This window comes from Diabrotica undecimpunctata, chromosome 9 (assembly GCF_040954645.1).
Source record: "Diabrotica undecimpunctata isolate CICGRU chromosome 9, icDiaUnde3, whole genome shotgun sequence".
Lineage (NCBI taxonomy): Eukaryota > Metazoa > Arthropoda > Insecta > Coleoptera > Chrysomelidae > Diabrotica > Diabrotica undecimpunctata.
The window spans coordinates 25,778,225-25,799,875 of NC_092811.1; the positions used below are offsets into that span (position 1 = coordinate 25,778,225).

Here is a 21,651-nt window from a genome sequence, read left to right on the forward strand (position 1 = left end):
TTAATTAGAAATTTCTATACATAAATATATAGGTCCAGTCTTTCATGATAAAAAATGCTAAAATTTTACAATTTTGAAGTAACGTACCGATTTTAACAAAAAGAGTGGACTAGAGTCAGTATGCTATTAAAGTGTACTTCTTGAAGGGCTAAAAACAACCCCTTCTAGTAGAAAATTATTATGAAAATATGTATAATAAATAAACATTCCCAATTGGGCCACCAATTTCATCCTCGAGTTTTAAATCTAAGTAATAGTAACTTTTCAGAGGATCAATTGCATTTTTTAGGATTAGGCCTTAAGTTTCCTTGTCAGAATTTCAGGTTAACTGACTCAGTGGGTTTGGAGCGTATGAATACATTGCTTGAAGCACAGACATTTCGTGAAGCTTGGAGGACATCAAGGTTGGTACTGCTTCCCAAAACTCGCCCCATACGTCTCTTCCCATGCATCGGAAAGTTGTACTGCGAGGATACTGCGAGGACGGATCGACGACATGATTGAGAGATTAGTTGGTACTGCTTCCCAAAACAATTCGGATTCTGCAAAGGAAAGAGCACAGTTGACGCAATTGTAACTGTAATCGAGGCATTGCACAACATTGGGAACGAACAGCTGCTGCTCGTCGATGTTAGAAATGCATTCAACACTCTGCAGTGGAAAGAGGTGATGCGGGCATTGGAAGAGAGGGAGTGTCCTAACTATCTGATGAATGTGATGGCGGAATATCTTTCCGAGAGAAAGATCATGGTTGAGAAGGGCACGCTCGTTGAGGTAACGGCTGAAGTCCCACAGGTATCGGGTCTTGGGTCCGACGCTATGGAACCTGATATTTATGATGACGTCATGAACTGCGAATATGGAGGTGTAACCCCCTTCGCTTTTACGGATAATTTCGCAGTTCTGATAATAGCGCGGGACGAGCCAGATCTCCGATTTCGGGTAAGACATATGGGCAACGTCGTGAAGGACTGGATGACAGATCACGGACTAGAACTCACAGCAGGGAAAACCGAAGCCATCATTCTAAAGGATAAATAGAAAACAGAAGGGATGGAACTCCAATGTGCAGGGGTACAACTAACATCAAAGAAATGCGTCAAATATCTCGGAGTGACTCTACACCAATATGGCGGATGGAGGGAGCATATACGGGTGGTAGCCCAGAAGGGAGCATACACACGGCACCAGTCTGGAGTGAGGCGATAGAGATACCGACCTACAAAGGACTCATTATACGAGTAGAGAGAACAAGTCAAGACTGTATCTGCGGCAGCCTTGTGCACTATCACGGGTTGTGTTCCTGTGCATGTGTTAGCAGTAGAAAGGAGATATTTCTATGAGAAGAGAATATTTGACAGCAGCCATAAAAAAGAAGAAAGAGAAAGATGGCAAGAAGAGTGTAACAACAAAAGAAATGTTGCTCAGTTGACCAAGATGCTGATCCTGAGCCTAAGGTAATGGGTGGACTATGGTCACAGGCGACTGGATTACTTCCTGACCTGTGCTTACAGGACATGGGTGTTTTAGGACATATCTTCATAGATTCAGAAAGACAGATACAGATAAATGCCTATACTGTGAATACTCTGACACTCACACAATCATCATCATCATCCAGCCTTAATTTATTACGTCCACTGCTGGGCATAGGCCTCCCTTAAACTCCTCCATTCTTTGCGATTTTGTGCTTTTTGTTGCCAATTTTTGGCAATACGCCTAATGTCGTCAGCCCAACGTGTAAGTGGTCTTCCTCTACTACGTTTGTCTGCTCTTGGCCTCCAATTTGTAATTTTGCTCGTCCATCGTGAGTCATGCATTCTCGCTACATGACCTCACACAATATTGGAGTGTAATAGATGGACATTGGAGAGAAAGATAATGTATGGAGAAATAGGTATGAACCTTGTTACTATGATAGAGATGATCGTAAAGATGACGGGAAGTAAGGAGGAATGGAATATTATAGATAATTACATTCGACCAGTAATTAAAAAGAAAGAAGAAGAGAAACACCAGCCGGACCAACGACAGAGATAAGATATAGATAAGAGAAGGTAGTGCTCCGAAAGTGTCGTCAGCCTCACAGCGGCTATTCCACTTTCGGAGTACAGTACGTGCGACAGTCAACTGCGCACAAGTAGGAGAGGGTGGTTTTAGTTGGTAGGCAGGATAACAGGAAGGCATCTGTTTGTAGAACCTCCTTCTTCTACGGGAAAATTGGAGTTTGTTTCAATGTACATTTAAGGTTGTATCTATTTTGAGAACCTAGCTAGCTGGAATTAACGGAAACGTTTGGAATTGTTACAACTATACGATCTGAAGCCAACTAACTCTCTTTAAAATTTGCTTTGTTAATTAATTCTGGCCACTTTAGTATTAAAAACTACATTATTTTATTGACCTATGACCTATTTGTCTAAGTAAACCACATACTTAATAATTTATATATATAAAAAAATGTACTTACATCGGTGCTTTTCCTTCCTAACAATAAATACGTCGCGAACGCGTCGTCGTATTTCTGTGAATCTAATGAGTTTTCCACGTCGTATCTGTTAAATCCTAAACAAACTAGAGCCTCTATCCGTTTGGGGTCGCTCATATCTTGCTCGGGTTCGACGTACGGCTTCAGTTCGTCGTTTTCGTACCTGAAAATGGTGATTCAAACAGAGGTTTAGCCTGGGAGAACAGGGTGTTAGAGATTTACGTTTACTATACAATAAGATTTGTTGAAGTTGAAGAAAACGTAATTGGCTTAGATATTGTTATAGTAATGTAAAAATTTTTTATTGTATATTGGCAAAAAAAGAGACCAGTATTTACAAGATTACTTCATTATCAGGCTCAGTCCAAAATATCAGTACTATAACACATATATTTTAAGAGTGTTCAGGAAAAACACCCACACTCACAAAGAAAACAACCCTCACTGGTGGTACAACAGTTGAATGTTTCAAGGTAGTTTTTTTAGAATTTTTTTTTTCAAAATATTTTTTTTATAAAACTTGTCAACAATACTCACATACGAACAACACATTCACAATATATATCAGGTTAACCCATTTAACAAAGAGACTCTTGGAAGTATTCTAGTTAAAAATTTGTACATGTATTTGCATTAAAATTTCTATTTCAAAAAACAAAAGATTCAGAAGTTATCCCACCACTGACAGTTGTTTTCCTAGAAGGCTTGGTCTTATATGAACATTCTTAAAAAACATAAGTTATTGTACTGATATCCTGTAAATATTCTTCTATAGTTCGTTCTATTTCAAGATACACCCGAGGTAAACAGCATTCGATACGTGATCAGTGGGTTTATCGTGTCATCGCAGATTGGCATAGGTTAGCACTAAATTTCTGATCAATGACAAGCTGCAATGACAAGACACTCTCACTGACCACGTGTATCAAACTGTTTACATCGAACTTATCTTGAAATTCAACGAAGTATAGTGGACCTGATGATGGGTTATATATTGTCAACCTCAAAACTGATCGTCTCCTTTTTACTAGCAAATAGTTCATTTGAATTGTAACTGCCTTTACTTTTGCCAACATATATAGTCAGTATGGACAAATATCATCAACTTTTTCTTCACTATTTTCTTCACTTTATACTATTGCAAGTGAATGTTTAATAAAAAATTGAAATTAAAATGTGCCTTTAACTAAGAAGCGACTAGTTATTTTTTAGAAAAAATAATAGGTTCCCAAATATGCCAAATATTGTGACACGCTTCGAAAAAATCATCGCAATTCCCACTTTACTTATTTCCCTACTTTGAAATATCAAGAAAACCATATTAAACGTCCATCAGTATGGACGTTTAATATGGTTTCTCACCAAATTCTCACCACCAAAAATATCATTGATCCAAAACAATATATTCGGAAGGAAGAAACATCACAGGAACTGAACATCCAACAGATTAGAGGACTAAATTTTAGAAGGTGGGAACCAATTATAAACATACAGATAATAAAATTGGAACCTGTAGCGTTTGTAGATCTAACTTGAGTAGTCAGAAAAAATCCTTAAATTACTCACAACATAAGAGAATTGATGCCTCTCATATTGCAAAGATAAAGGCACTGGACTTACTGACGGAGTTTAAAGGACAGAATTTGGTACAAAGTGCTTATCTAATTTATTTTTTATATATTATTATTATTAAATGTAGAGTAGCGTGTTGTTATTATTAGAATTTCTTATACATTTAAGTTCTCCTATCTAGATAAGGACCATGTCTGTCGAAGATATAAAAACAATTGCAGTCCTCTGCGAACTCTACTAATTGCCTGCATGATCCTTCGAGTCCCAATCCCGATTACCAGCTAACATGAAGTTGTCAAAGTGCAAATACACCATCCAATTTTGCAAAAATCTCAATTCCTCTTGTTAAATCCGGTTCGAAGGACCAAGAAGACATTAGTACAGTTCGCTTGGTACTGTACCTGTTTTTATATCTTCAATAGGAAGCTTGGCCAGAGCAGACTACATTAATTATATAGAAAGAGGGTCGACTAAACGATCTACCTACACTTTTAATAGCAGTTATATATACAAACTAAATTAGATAAGCACTTCTAAGATTCTAAAATTAAAAGAATGAACAAAAATACATTTTGTTAAAATGTTTAAGTTTGTTGTGTTCTTAGCGGAGTATTACGTAACACTTATCGCTATCATTTTTTTTATTTACCGGCGCTTATACACTCACAATACCAATTCTTTTAGAGAGAAAGAAAAAAGAAAGAGTGAGAGAGAGAGAGAGAGCGCCCTATACAATATTCACAACAAAACACGTTTGTCTTCTGCAATATTTGGAGATTAACTGATATTAAATTTCTCGATTTTGAGAAAAATACAAATGAAATATGTTTAACTGTATTAGTATGCAGGTGCAATCAGTATGCAATTAATATCTTTGAAAGAATAGTGTTTCGACAAACAAAGAGTGTACTATACTATTTTTTTTTTGTTTGTGTTCCATTTTCAATTCGTTATCTTCAGGTATCTCGTGTTTTTCAAAGCATTTCACCATATTTTTATGACCTTTGATTTAGAAGACTTCTATCATTGCAGCTTATAATCGTTTCTGTTATTTAACAGTTTTTGTGATTTAATGTTAATTTTTTATTGACAGAATTGTTGGACAGTTCTTATATATATTTAAAGTGTTTATTCCTTAACATCCATCATACAACCATCATACAAGAAACAGTGAGAGAAATAAAAGAAGAAAGATACAGAGAAAAGGAAATCGTGGATGACCGATGAAATACTTGTGGATCAGAGAAAAAACAACAAAGAAAATCTCCAAGAATATAAGAGAATACATACCATCGTTAGAAGAAAGATAAGAGAAGCCAAAGAGAAACAAAAAACAGAACCACGTCAACAAATAGAGGAGTGTCATGAGTCGATATGATAACTTCAATGTCCATCGAAAGGTGAAGGAAATAGCTGGAAAGTTCCGAAAACGCAATAGCGGAAAAATAACAGATGATGAAGGCAATCGTGTCATAACCAAAGAGGATAAAAAGAAAGTATGGGAAGAATACTTGGAGAAACTTTTCCACGACCTTAGAACAATACAAGAACACACCATTGAAGAAAATTCAGGTCCCTAAATCCTACCAGAAGAAATAACGGCATCCATCAGACAAATGAAGGATGAAAAGGCACCGGGACTTGATGTAATTCCTGCAGAACTGCTGAAGCTATTAGATGCAGAACAAATAAAAATAACATGAAATATACAAGGCAGGAAAAATACCAGTAGAGTGGAGCAAAAGTTTGTGAAGACTATAGGACCATAAGCCTAATGAGCCATCTGCTGAAGCTGTTTTTAAAAGTCATCCACAAAAGAATTTACCGGAACGGATTTGTGAACGCCGTTGGTACGAAGGAAGCTTTATTTAGCGTGCAGGTATCGTTTCAGAAATGTAGAGATATTATCAGCTGTAATATTTTTGCATTCCTGATTGACTACAAGAAGGCTTTCGATAGAGTCAGGCATGAACAAATGATGGAAGTGCTGAAGATGACAGCGGTTAACGAAAGAGACCTAAAAATAATAGCTAACCTGTATTGGAATCAATCAGCGGTGCTCCGAATAGATGACACAGATCAGGTCAAAATCTTATAGGGAGTGAGACAGGGTGCATAATTTCATACTTGTAATTCAATCTGTACTCGAGCACATTTTTGAAGGGGCTCTAAAAGATATTGATGAAGGCATCTCAATAAATGGAGTCAAGCTCAATAACTTGCAGTATGCAGATGATACAATAGTGTTTTCCAATACCATAGAAGGGCTGCAAAACTTAATGAACATAATAATGGAAACAAGTAGAACATATGGACTGGATATAAACACCAGCAAAACCGAGCTAATGATCATCAGCAAGGAAAATATAACTGGAGCAAATCTGTATGTGAGCCAAATGAGAATTGAACGTGTCTCACAGTACAACTACTTGGGAACTATAATCAATGAGTCGTGGGACAATACCCAAAAGATTAAATGTCGCATCGAAAAGGGAAAAAGTGCATTCTTGATTATGAGTTCTGTGTTTAAGAGCCATGACCTCACCCTAGAAACAAAAATAAGGCTCCTTAAATGTTACGTGTACTCAGTGCTTCTGTAGGGAGTAGAAACGTGAACATTGAAGGCGGAAACTCTATCAAAACTTCAGGCTTTTGAGCTACGGTTATACAGAAGGATCCTGAAGATACAATGGACAGACAAAGTCACCAATGAAGACTTTAGTTTTGTACTGGTTTGTCAGTGCCAGAGATTATGCAGCCAAAACTGTGAGAGATATAACATGACTGCTGACGAATTCAGTATGCACAGTTATTCGAGAAAATTATGAAACCGGAAGTAGAAACCTTTCAATTCCAGGTAAACCACAAAAACATATTTATTTGGTAAGCATGATAGCTAGAGCACTGTTGATATCAGATTTATCATCTATATGAAAAAGAGTCTAAATTATTCAATAATCTTGATATGGCACATATTTTATACAAAAACTTTAAAAAATATTGAAATTTTGCGTCTAAAGACTTGTCACTTTAATTGCACATTTTAATTTAAAAAATTAGATTATAAGTAAATCTTCAGATTTACGCTATACCGTTTCGTAACTTCAACAACCAATTTTCATGCGAATAACTACACCGAAATAAGGTTACGTTCCTTGTCACAATTTATTTTTTATTAACATATAGGTATAATCACAGATTTTTAAATTCGTAATGTCTTATCTAGTCTATTCTTCAGTCTTGAATACCAACATCGCTACATGTAGATACAACTGAAACTATCCAATGTTGCCATTGTGCAGTTTTATCTAAAACCGAGAAAAGAAGCCAGTATTACAAGAGAGAAAGTAGCGTGCTTGTACTACAGTGATGGATCTCTCGAGTTCTTTGGTAAAGAACGAAAGGAGCCAAAAGAAATGTACCATATCAACATGTGCGCAACACTGCGCAAATCCACACGAATTTGTCGATACAACTACTTTGGAATTTTAATATACAGTTGACTCGCGGTAATCCAGCAAACCTTTTGCAATGGGTCGTAGGATTTCAGAGGAGTCTAATTCACTCTTTGCAGTTCGGAACTTTTGATATAGAGGACTACAATAATTTGACAAATTATGTATATACTTCGCAGAAATAAAGGTTAAACGATGCACCATTCTCTTCAGTTCATAGCAAAGCGAGCTCAAATGTGTTGATCGCATTGTGGAATTTTCACCGTCTTGATTTATTACTGAATAGAAACTTGGTTAATTAACATCTTCATCCGATATTTGATGATACGCACTTTTTCTTTCTCAACTCCACGTTATTTTCGTACTAATTCTCGCGTTTCAGTAGCAACTTGCTCTATGACTTCCAACATTCATTGAGTCCGGGAGCATTGCTAAGAGTGGCGAAAATTTCTGAACAATATCTTTCCATGACGATGGAGCCAATGGATTTAAAGTTCATAAAGCGCAAAAACAAATCCTTTCAATTTTTTCTATAGGCTAGTCTTGTGATATAGCTGTTAACAGTAGTTTTTTGATATACTGATATATCAGTTGGGTCAGGTTGGTAGAAGAAACATCGCAGTGATAGATTTATCATCCATAGCCAAATCTTCTTCAGGCGGATGACCAGAAACATTATTAAGAAGCAACAAAACGTTACGTAAGTAGATTAATCAGTCATCATTTTCCCAGGGAAAGTTACTTACCGGGGATCTGATGATGAGCAGTCAAGCAGACGAAGCATTCATCAAACCACGTTTTGAAAATATTTTTTGTCGTCTATGCACTTTTTTATCCTTAGTAGTATCCTAGTAAATCATGTGATTTTTTTTTTATTTTCCAACGTACCAAACTTTAATACGTCTATGCCTGAAGTGTTTGCACAAGATGATATGATTATACGTGCTCTGCTCTCCTTACGTGCACGTACAGATTTCTCGTCATACGAAACAAAGCTATTAAACGCCAAAAGCCCCGACTGGTCTGCTGTGAAGGGTAAGTGCAGAGAAAGATCTAAGCTTTTCTCTCTTACAATCAGCAACCGGCGACTTTGGAAATTATCCAGCCATCCTTTGTTAGCTACAAAGCCATCTTTTTTGATAATATCGTAAAGTAACTTTGCTTTGGTGGCCAATAGGGGATCAAAAATAGGCGCATACGCTGCACAAAGCTTCCTTGGCCTCTGGATGTTCGATTTTATTGTGGGTCTGCTTCTTTCCACCTTTAAAGTCAGTAGTTGATGCAAACTTTTGAATCTTTTCAACAACCGGCGACTTTGGAAATTATCCAGCCATCCTTTGTTAGCTACAAAGCCATCTTTTTTGGTAATATCGTAAAGTAACTTTGCTTTCGTGACCAATAGGGGATCAAAAATGGGCATATGCGCTGCACAAAGCTTCCTTGACCTCTGGATGTTCGATTTTCTTGTGGGTCTGCTTCTTTCCAGCTATAAAATCAGTAGCTGACACAAAATTTTGAACCTTTTCGCGGTACAAACCCAAAAATGTTTTATAAATTTTTTTTCACGTCTGCATGTTCGATTTACTTCAGTGTACCAGGACCAGCCAGTATTTGAGACGGATTTTTGAAATTTTCGAGGTACAAAATCGTCTTTTTTGCTCTTATTCTTAGAAAAGCTTTGCTTCCATGGCCAATATGGGTTCGGAAATAGAGGAATGCTGTACAAAGTTTCCTTAACGTCTAGACGTCCGGTTTCTTGAGCGTCTGCTTCTTTCCATGCCCATAGTGAGTAGTTGACACGATTTTCTTAATTTTTCGAGGCATAAATCGTCTTTTTTATATATATCGTTAGAAAAACTTTGCTTTCATGGCTAATATGTGCTCAAAAGTAGTCGTATGTTCTATAAAGATTCCTCCACGTCTATATGTTCGGTTTTGGTGAGTGACTGTTTCTTTGAAGGTACACAGTTAGTATTTGACGTGAATTTTTGAATTTATTCGCAATTTCACGGTAAGAAGACCTTTTTTGAATATAGCCTACTAAAAAACTTTGTTTTCATGGCTAATACGGACCAAAAAATGGGGTAATGATGTATAAAGCTTCCTCCAAGACTGGATGTTTGGTTTCTTTTGAGTGTCGGTTTCTTTTCAGTCTTACAGTCAGTAGTTGACACCAATTTTTGAATTTTTCGCAGTACAAAGTAGTCTTTTATAGTTATATCTTTGGAAAAACTTTGTTTCCACGGCCAACCTGGTCCCAGGAAGAGGCGTATGCTGTACAGAGATTCCTCGAAATCTGGATGCTTGGTTTTCTCGAGGATTTGCTTCCTTCCAGGGCCACAGCCACCTTTCGAAACTTTTCGCGGTTCAGTCATACAAAATCGTCGTTTTTGGGTCTATCCGTGTAAAAAAACTTTGCTTTTATGGCCAATATGGGTCCAGAAGTAGGCGTATGCTGCACAAAAATTCCTCCATGTCTGGACGTTCGGTTTTCTTGAGTGTCCGATTCTTTCCAGGTCCACAGAAGCGTTTGATACGAATTTTTAAATTTTCCGCAGTAAGTAAAAAGTGGTCCTTTTTGATTATATCTGTGGAAAAACTTTGGAACCTCGAACGAGCTTTTTAATTTTTTCGCGGTTCTTTTTTTATGAAGTCAATTGTGTAACGGCCTACGAGTTTTGACTTAACGTGTTCCTAATACTAGATTCAGTACGACGTATGTGGTCTTTCTTTGTTCTTTAATTGATCATTTGTGCTTATGCCTTTTGTGTTTGTGAAGCCATTGCGAATAACATCAGTTACATACACGTCCGTGATTACGTTCCCGATAAAACTGATAAAATACGCTTCGAGAAAAAGTTACTAAGCCGTTAACAAGTTGCAGCCTATGAATTGAAAGATTTGCGATAATTAAAGTGTTTATTGAATTACAGAGGAAGCTGGACTTGACTGGCGCCGGATTACAGGAGGTAAACTGTATATTTATTATTTTATAATCTATAAATCATATTAAAACAACATTTTTTTGGATCCTTTGATTTGAGAAACATCACTACTACAATTACTTGTGACATCTAACATAGAACGAATATCTAACACTTATTTTGGTGTAGCTTTTACTAAATTTCACATTGATTTTTTTTAAAGCATGCTCCACTTAATACTACAGTATTTTAACCTAGGAAAATAAATTTTTGTAGTAATTTTACTCCGACATTAATCCATTTGATTAATTATAGTACCCACAATGATAGTTTGTTTGAAAAATACCACTATTTTTCAAAAAATAAATTTCTGTAATTTGTTTTATAGAAGACGGCGTATTGTGCACTAGACAACATGAATGCCTGTCTATTCTCCATAAAAGTCTATCGCCGATACCACTACGACATATTTCGTTTTAGTTATAGAAGATAGAAACCACTGTGTGTGCTTTAACCAAGTACAAACCACTAAAATATTTTTTTCTGGAAGATACAAGTAATTTTAAAATATTTAAGCGGTTGCTGCGTAGCTAAAATGCTCACGGTGGTGACCACTTTCTGCTATACAAAGTAGATGGCGTAACGTATCGTCTATACTATTTAAAAAGGGAAACTTCGTTAGGAATCTACGCCTTTCGCCGTTCGTGTATATTTGAGGCTTTATCAATGCCCGATGAGGCTCAGCTATAAATGTTCATAGTGCGAACGAAGACAGACTTTTAGAAAGAAGATACAAGTATTTAAAAATTAGTGTAGTAGGCGAGAGAATGAAGATTTAAAAGCTCAAAACCTACCAATATTTTGCAGTAGGATGGATCTCCATGAAACTTTTTGCATTCGATTCATATGTCAGGAAATTTTGTGAACAAAAATAATGATGTGTACATCAATATTGCATTCTTGAACAAGGAAAATGCATTTTCCAAAGTGCATTTCGAAGTCATGAAAAATGATAAATTTATAATTCGGAAATAATTGACAGAAATAAGTTCAATATTACTGCTCGGGGTTTTTAAAGTCACTGAACACGAATATCACGACGATGGTCTCCTAAGTACCTGGTACACCTGGGTCCCGTCTCCTTGAGTTTTGTGGAAATTCCTTACAAGATCAGTGCAAATTCATTATTTGGGAGTTTTTGGGATTCCTGATCACGAGATCCTGAATATCATGAAAGTGATGATCTCCGAGGCCCCTGGTTCCCAGGACGGGCCATGTTTTAGTGCAAACTCGTTACTCGGAAGTTTTTTGGGGACGCTTATCACGAATATCATGACGGTGGTGGTCTCCGATGCCCCTGATGGCCAAGAGGGACCTCGTCTACTGGAGTTGTGTAGAAATTTAATACAAAATCAAAGCAAATTCGTTATTTGGGGGGTTTAGTGGAAATTCGCCACAAAATCAGTGCAAACTCATTATTTAGGGGTTTTTAGCAGAGATGCCATGACTTGGTGCCATGAAGAACCTCACCCCCTAGAATTTTGTGGAAATTCGATACAAAATCAGTGCAAACTCGTTACTTGAGAGTTTTTGGGGTCGCTGATCACGAATATTATAACGGTGATGGTCTCCGATGCACAGATTCCAAGAGACCAGCACTCTACCGAACACAAGGTGCCTCGGACACTATCACCATCATGATAGTAGTGTTCAGCGACACCAAAACTACCGACTAACGTGTTGGCACTGATTTTGTATCGAATTTACACAAAACTCCAGGAGACGAGGCCCGCCTGGGCATTAGGTGCGTTGCACACTATCGCCGACATGATATTAGTGTTCAGCGACCCCAAAAATCAATAAGTAATTAATTTGCACTGATTTTGTATCGAATTTCCAAAAAAACTGCAAGAGATGAGGCCCATGTGCACCAGGTACCTCGGAGAACATTGCTGTCATGATATTTATGTTCATCATCATCATCATCATCATCAGTAGCTCGACAACCCTTTCTGGGTCCTGGCTTGTTCTAGGATTTTCCGCCATTCTGTTCTGTTCCTTGCTTTGTTTTTCCAGTTGGTAATCTTAAGTGTTTTCAGATCTTGTTCCACTTGTTCCATGTATCTAAGTTTGGGTCTTCTCTTTGACCTTCTCCCTACTGGTGTTTGCCTCATTATATGTTTTGGTGTTTCAGTCTCCAACATTCGTTCAACATGGCCCATCCAGCGCAGACGTCCGATCTTTATGGATGTTATGACCTCGGGTTCATTGTATGCTGTGTATAGTTCAAAATTATATCTTCTGCGCCATATGTCATTTTCTTGCACCCCTTATATATGTGTCTTAAGGATTTTTCGTTCAAACGTACCTAATAGGTTTTCATCGCTTTTCGACAGTGTCCATGTCTCTGATCCATATACAAGGACCGGTTTTATCAGGGTCTTGTATATTTTGCACTTGGTTTTTCTTGTGATGTTGTTAGATCTTAGATGTTTAATTAGTCCATTATATGTTTTATTAGCGATATGTATTCTTCTCTTAACTTCTCCACTGACATTGTTATCTGCGGTTATGTTCACTAACCCCAAAAACCACTGAGTAGTAATATTGAATATCCTACTGCAAACATTTGGTAGGCTTAATGCTTCATTACCTCGCCTATGGGTATAGAACTGTGTCTTCTAGATTTCATCATTGAATTACATATGTACGATATCTCTGAATAATTACGAAGAAAACATGAATGAACAATGATTCTTATGGCATATAATAAAATATTGTGGCCTCCACGAGACGCTCAGCTGACAGTGAACGTGTTCATGATAGTCTTTTTAAGATAACACACAAGTAACGAAGGTATTATTTAAATTGTAAATGAATAAAAATATATATGCAGTACACACATCCAAACGACAGAGAGGGACCATGACTATATAATCATGAAAAGTAAAAAAAGGAAGATTTTTAGAACAGAAAATTTAATTTTGTGGAAATATGCAAGACATAAATGCAGTTTCTTAAACTGATGAAATTACTGGTTTTTTAGATTTACTTCAAAGTTGAATAGTTTATCATCAAAATGAATTTAAAAAACTTATGAAAAACTTCTGCGGTAATTGGTATATTTATAATATTACTAAAATAATGAAAATATCCAAAAGGATTACAGTTTTACACAACGTTTTCGGTCCTATCAGACCATCATCAGTGACACCTGTAAGTAGGTAATCCCACTTTATTATAATGTACAAGCGGTACAAATTTTGAAAACAGTTGTAAAACGACATAATGTAAATGATTTAAGATTTAACCGCAAGAGAACATACTGACCCTTCCTCGAAATGGCGACCATGTCTGGATCTTACAAAAGTAAAAAATGACAAAAAAAAATCAATTTACAGTTAATTTCGCTTCCTGATCATCCAACTAAGTTGGCTGGTAACTTTCCGTTAAATTTTAAATCATCGACATTACGTAGTTTTACTTTTAATTTTTACAACAGTTTTCAAAATTTTTGCCCCCCTTGTTCATTATAATAAAGTGGGATTAATTACTTTCAGGTTTCACTGAGGATGGTCTGATAGGAGCGAAAACGTTTTGAAAATTGTAAATTTTGGATATTTCCATTATTTTGGGATCACTACTGGGAATTATCACTACAAACAATACACATTCATCCACAGCTGAGGAAAGTATATAAAAATTCTAAATCTATCAATACAAATGATAAAAAGTTGTCAAGGAAGGTTAAACGTGAGCATACATCGATTTAAAATCAATCTACGCGAAAGAAGATCAAAACTGCAACTGCCAAAGACAATACCGGGAAGATACACAACATGGTTCTAGATAATCACAACTAAAGGTTTTAATAAAGATTTATACTCCTCAGAAGAACAGTAGGGCATATTTCACGTGAAGAAATCAGTATAAGAATCCTTTATGCAACATGACAAATGTTAAATTGTTAAATGATAATCACAAATAAACAGTGAATCAACTCACTTCACAAATATTTGGGTCATTTCAAGATGAATCTAGTTATTTTGTTCTCAGATTTGTTACAATATTACAGCTAAACCAAACTAATAGATCAAAAACGAAATTCCATAGACTTTAAAGGTTATAGCAAGTGTTTTTTGAGCATCAAAAGGAATTTTTTTAATTGACTACCTTCCAAAGGACCAAGTAATTAATTTGAAATAACATTCAATGTTTTCAACCAGTTGGATAAAAAAACTACAGATTAAAAACGCTTTGTTTGCAATAGACAAAGATCTGTCAACAGGATAATGCCTCTTTAAAAACAGATTACATGGGATAAGAACATCAGCATGAAAACAAAGAAAAAAATATATAATACCATGACAAGAAGTATCCTCACTTATGGGTGTGAAAATTGGACAATAAATAAGAAAACCAAAAACAAAATAAGAACAACAGAGATGGAATTCCTAAGGAGAAGCTGCAGAGTAACAAGAAGAGATAGAATAAATAACATGGAGATTAAGAGGAGAATGGGAATGAACTCCGACATAATAGACTACATCGAACAGAAGAGGTTAACCTGGTACGGACATGCCAGAAGAGCAGACCAAAATCGGTGGATAAATAGAATAACAGAGTGGAGCCCGATAGGAAGAAGAAGGAGAGGCAGACCCCGAAGATCTTTCAGAGATGAAGTGGACGAAGCAATGAGTAGAAGAAACCAACAGGAAGGGCACTGGCTAAACAGGAAAAATTGGAGAAAACGGTTGAGTGAAGGAATACAGTGAAAACTGTGGAAATCCTTGTATATATATATATATATATATATATATATATATATATATATATATATATATATATATATAAACAGATTACAAATGAATGAAATGAAATATGGTTTAATCCCATTTTTAAAAAAATTGTGTAAATCCTGACATAAGAAAATCGTTTCAGAAATATTTGAGGGATGAGTTCTCCCTATTCGCCAGATTTGACTCCTTCTGACCTCCATATGTTCTCGAACATTAAAAATATAGGCATTCGAAATTCATGAAAGAATTCTCGGATCCAATGACAGGATGAATAAATAAATGCAAATCTATGACTGATCGAAAAAGATTTTAGCATTTCTGAATTGGCACATACATATTTACACCATAGGACAAATATTCATGCAATGTTTGGAATAGATGCTTACTAAAATATTTTTTTAAATCCCTATACTTTGTATAACTTATGAGAGAATATTTTCCATGTGACAAATACTATAAAAAAATGCACATTTATAGTATAGCGAATTTCAGAACTAGTGTGCTGGAAAATACTCCCTACGTTTCACAACAGATTGTATTTACACACGACTGGTCTACATTATGTATAATACAACACAAATACGACAAGACCAATCTACTGACGACACCGAATGATCCAACTTAACTAACCCCACATACCCCTGGTTCATCCACTTGTCCTTCATGATGGTTTCCAGGCTAGCTCTTTTGGCGGGATTGAGTACGAGGAACTTCTTTAGTAGATTTTCGCAGTCGGTACTCATGTAGAAAGGAATCCGGTATTTGCCTCTAAGTACTCGCTCTCTCAGCTCCCTGAGCGTCGAACCGTCGAAGGGGAGACTACCCGAGACGAGGGTATAGAGGATTACGCCTAACGACCAGACATCTACTTCTGGACCGTCGTACTTTTTACCCTAAAAACAATCGGAAATTATTAATATAAGATCTAAATATATCAAATAAAATGTTTTAAACTTATCAAAAATTTTAAGGTATGATTCAAACTGACCTTTGTCTATTGATAAAATATTTTGGATACAAAAACTCATATGTGTCTTTTACCAGCACTGCCAGTGCAATTTCAGCCTTAGTATGACTACTAATAGTTTAAATGTAGAAATAATAAAGAATATTTCCAAAAATCGAGACTTGTTCTAGTCCAGTAAGTTCTAGTTCAGTAAGAATCCAAAATATATCCAAAGTGCATCAGGAAATTGAATGTACAACTGTCATATAACACATGTTTTGTTTATATCCAACGTTGTTTGTCCATGTTAATATTCGAACCCACTGAACCGATTCCAATAAAATTTCGTGAAAATGTATTTTTTGGTCCAACTTAGCAGATAGGATATTTTTTATCTCGATGAATGACTTATTTTTTTTAAATTGTCAATTCAAAATTTTTTATACGACTCCACCTCTAGACTTTTAGTTCATTTGATCCATATATAAACATAAAATGACGTTTAACAAACGTTAAAAAGGGGGAGTCCGTTAGAAAACATTACACATTTCATTTAACTAGCTACACGAAATACATACTTGGAAGCGTACTTTTTTGCCGACAGATTTTTCTCGACGTTTCAGTCAAGAAGAAGATTAGATCCACCATTCTATCATCGTATCAGCACAATTCTAAATAACCTATGTAGACATCACTGTACCTCCTATATACACACAAATTCTGATAATCCTCCACCATGGACAATATCTCTCCCAAAGTACGATATCAGTCTTACATCATTTAAAAAATCTGATACTTTATCTATCCTAACCTAATCCTTAGAGAAGTGTGTCTGTGTTTTTTAATTTGTTAATTTCCATAGATTCTAATAAAGACAGCTTAAGGCCTTTATTTTGGATGTGAAGAATTTGAAATTCGTCGTTAAAAGAATGATTATGATCTAGAAGGTGAAGTGCGTATGTAGAATCTGTTTTTCTATTATTGAAAGCCCTTTTATGTTCTGCTATTCGTTTATTAAAATTTCTACCAGTTTGACCGATGTAAGTTTTTGGACAGTCACCACATTTAAGTTTGTATACACCACTGTGTAAATGCTTTTTATTTTGGCTCTTGTTTTTAATATAAATTTTGTGGAAGTTTTGTGTTTTATTGATGTATAAATATGTTGTTCGTAGTCTCTTCTCGATTACTGTTGTTCACCAAATGTTTTTCACCAAATTTAACCACTTTTTACCATCTGATTTGTTCGATAGTTAATTATAAATAATTGTTATGGATCTTTTTTATAACTTACTATTTATGGTTGGCGTGTGCGTGATGGCGTTTTCATGGCGACTTTTTCTTATAAGAAGACATGCAAGTCTTTTTCATACACTCCGTCTACTCATTATTATTTGCTCCATTAAATAAATTGTAATAATCTCCAATAAATCAACCAAAAAAACCTTTTTTAAATACTTTTTTCTTTCAAGTTCATAACTCGTATAAACTCGTTCCGTCGGGGATTTTCCTTTTTTACTTAAAAAATTACTAGCCACATTTTTGTGGTATCTGACTACTAATTTGGACGTTATTAAAAATTCAGTACATCGACTAAATTACCTTCATTAATTTACGTAACAGGAAAAATTAATAATTGACAAAATGCTCCGTGAAGTCAATTTGTACCATATAATTTTCATGTACCTTGACGTCATGTAGTTATTATTTTTATATTAAGTAATATTTCTTACCAATATAATTGTTTTACTAGTTTTATACAAATACATTAAAAAAAAATCGGTGTAGGTTGTAACGTTCGTCACTTTCTAATTATAATTTAAACATCAATAGTTTTTTATAATCACTAATTGTTATACAATCCATATCACCTGTAAAGGAATTTCAATTTGATAACTATGATAGAATAGAATTTGGTATGCGCAACTGGACTTGAGATCTGACACGCTCTTCCGTGTCCAACTTACTGGACAAAAAAGTTTTAAGAATCCGTTTTGTGTTTTTGTTAAGAGAAATGGTTTCAGTTGCAGAAAAGCGTTTTATTTATTAGAGGGGGAAGAAGTACCATTGTTTTGGTTTTACTAGTTTTTGTTCAGTAATTGGGGTTTTGGTTTTGCTATAACGAGAATTTGGTTTATTTTTTCCTTTCAATTAACTCTTGGTTTGGATGAGAATTCGCTCTAGTGCCGTTCCTACCAGAGGTTAGGAATATACTGTAGGATCTCAACACGTTTGTTTTTGTCACATTTAATTTTTTGTCATTATTTGTATTTACTTACTTAAATTACATAATAATAATAGTCATAATATTACTTTATAATTATACTTATACTTTATAATTATAATACTACTGTTGTTGCAAAGCTTAATCATCTATTGTATACGGATGATTTAAAACTATTAGCTTCCACTTGAAGCCACCTAGATCAAATGCTAAAAACAGTAGAAAATTTCTCTAATGATATTAGTATGCACTTCGGTCTTGACAAGTGCCGTGTTTTAAATATAATCAAAGGAAAGGTTCAGCCCGGCGGATTAGATATGCAAAACGGCCAGAACATCGAGGCCATGGGTGAAAATGATAAGTATAAATACCTCGGAATCAAGCAAGCGCGGAAGATTGACCATAAGCAAATGAAAACTGAGATAACTGCTACGTTTATACAAAGGGTAAAACAGCTGCTTCGTTCACATCTTAACAGTAAAAATTTGTTTAAGGCACTAAACACCTACGCATGTTCCGCGCTTAGCTACTCATTTGGTACTGTAAAGTTGACAAAAACGGATATAGAAAATCTTCAGCGAAAAGTACGAACACACCTCACAAAGGCACAAGAGGACTTATGGATATAAGTGAGCAACTAGAAAAACAAATTACTAATTTAAGAACTTATTTTCAGATGCAAGCTGAAACATCTACTCTACATCGCGCGATTTGTGCAGTAGATGATACAACACCGATCAAACTGAGGGAATCAGAAATGCGCATAAACCATCTTACTAGGGACGAAAAGATGCGCACCTGGATGGGCAAACCTCTGCACGGGTGACATTCCAATGAGGTCAGTCAAGACCATGTCGACAGTATAGCGTCGAACTATTGGCTGACATCAGGAAAGATGTTCCCTGAAACAGAAGGTTCACTACTGGCCAAGGATCAGGTTATACCAACCAAAAATTACCTGAAATATATCGTCAAAGAGCCTCAGGTCCAAAATGACAAATGCCGATATGGATGTCAAGCTCAGGAAACCATCCAACAGCTTACCGGGGGCTGTCAGGCATTTGCTGCAAATGAATATAAGGAACGGCACGACTCAGTAGGAAAGATCATTCATCAAGAGATAGCTATCAAACTGAGACTTCTTTAAACAAACCATCTTCCATATTATCAATACATTCCTGAGAGTATACTTGAGAATGACAACTACAAGCTATACTGGGACCGCACTGTGCTCACAGAACAAACAGTGACACATAATAGACCAGATCTCATACTAGTTAATAAATTAAAAAGACAAACAACATTAATTGATGTAGCGATACCCAACAACAATAATCTTCGTGTTAAACAGAACGAAAAAATTGCCAAGTACAGGGATCTGGAAATTCAAATACAAAGACAGTGGAGAATGGAAAGTACCCAGACAATACGTATTATTCTCTCTACTACTGGAGTCATTCCAAAGAACCTCCCAGAAAACATAAAAAAGCTAGGTCTGAATGAACATCTCTACAAGACCATGCAGAAAACTGTACTACTCTCAACGTCCAGATGTGTACGAAAATTTTTGGGAGATACTCCAGCATACCAAGTCACCTAGAGCTCGATAACACGGAAAGAGCCCCACCAGAGCTCAATCCTTTTGATACCGTAGGTATCTGGGATGAGTGAATTTTCCCCTTAGAGGGAGTGTGAGCCGTATGGCTAAATCTGGATCATAATAATCATTTCATGAAATTTTAATTAAACATAATTATTTACCAGGGAAGTCCGTAATACCCCTTTAGATCTCTTTGTAAGGTATATGTGTATACATCTAACCAGAGTTATTTTTTTATAAATATATGTCAGAGGACTAATTCGTCAAATTAGTTTCTCGTTTCACATGCGATATTTTTTTAATCAAATGCCGAAGTGTCGAAATATTATCTAGTAGGCGAGTAGGTTGTCCTTTCAAAGCTAGGGGTTTTATTTTTTTATATTGTTGTTGTTATTGTATATAATTTAATACAAGGGTTTATAGTTTATAATTGAGGATGTCAATCTATTTAAAGGTAGGTTTAGGCTGTACATAATAGGTGAAGAATAATATAGGTAAAAGTGTTATTTACAAGAGATTTAAAATTGGAACTAAGAGTTAGGTTGGCGAGGTTGTTTTATGGAATGGAATCTTGGACCTTGAATGCGACATCAATGAAAAAACTGGAACCATTCGAGAGGTGGGTATATAGAAGAATTCTGAAAATATCGTGGACAGAACACGTCACAAACAAAGAAATTCTGAGAAGGATGAATAAAGAAATAAAAATTTTAAATACAATTAAATTAAGAAAATTGGAATATCTCGGCCATATTACACATGGAGAGAAATACACCTTGCTCCAACTGATTATGCAGGGAAAGATCCAAGGAAAGGGAAGCATACGTAGGCGTAGAATGTCATGGATGCGCAACCTGAGAGAGTGGTACGGATGTACATCAAATGAACTTTTCAGAGCAACCGTCTCAAAAGTCCAAATAGCTATGATGATTACCGACCTCCGCCTCGGAGATGGCACTTGAAGAAGATACAAAAAGTTGTCCTTTTAAAACACGACCTGTACGGCAACTAAGCATCGTTTCTTATCACCCTCGAATGATGCTACATCGTCAGACTGTTAATAGCCTAAATGAAGAAAGTATTGTTAGTATAAGCCTAAGAGGAAACAAATTGCACTACCAGAAGGCTGTATTCACCTGCCAGAACAAGCATATTGTGGACTTTTACCTTTAAATCAAGCAAAATATGACGATATTCAGTATTTGAAAAAATTTTGCTCTGTAAAGTCTCGAGCATATTTTGACGCGTTTGCCTGCTATTTTTCCTTGCATGATATTTTGTAGCAACCTATATTTGGGACCTCTCATTACATGTCCGAAATACTCCAGCTTTGAAGTATGTTATATGTGGAAAGCTTATATTCGATTCGGCTACAAATTTTGGGTTCATTTGCATTTTGCAACATTGTATTTAAAATTTGGCGGAAGCAAAAATTTGCCAAACTCAGTTCAAAGATTATAATCTTATAAAGGGAAAATACCATATAAATAGGAAAAATAAACAATTTCTTTTTCGTTTTGGTGTTTCATCATCAAAACTGTATAAAGAGGTACATTAAATTAAAATCAAGTTGAAAATGGAAACCGTTGACTATGTTCAAACATATAATGTACACGAAAATTATCGTTATATTATGATAATAC

At 35.6% G+C, this 21,651-nt stretch overlaps 1 protein-coding gene across 21 annotated transcripts in view; it reads right to left on the bottom strand.

The window, feature by feature from the left end:
* The window catches only part of LOC140449704 (serine/threonine-protein kinase MARK2-like), a 473,378-nt gene that overhangs the window by 93,257 nt on the left and 358,470 nt on the right, over positions 1-21,651 (bottom strand). For 19 of the 21 annotated variants that reach the window (XM_072543021.1, XM_072543022.1, XM_072543004.1 and 16 more), the window contains 2 exons: positions 15,869-16,131; positions 2,471-2,651 (listed from right to left, as the gene is read on the bottom strand). In XM_072543021.1, coding sequence (XP_072399122.1) covers positions 2,471-2,651; positions 15,869-16,131 — 444 coding nt within the window. The remainder of the gene's footprint in view (positions 1-2,470; positions 2,652-15,868; positions 16,132-21,651) is intronic. The other 2 variants (XM_072543024.1, XM_072543008.1) reach the window with 1 other exon arrangement.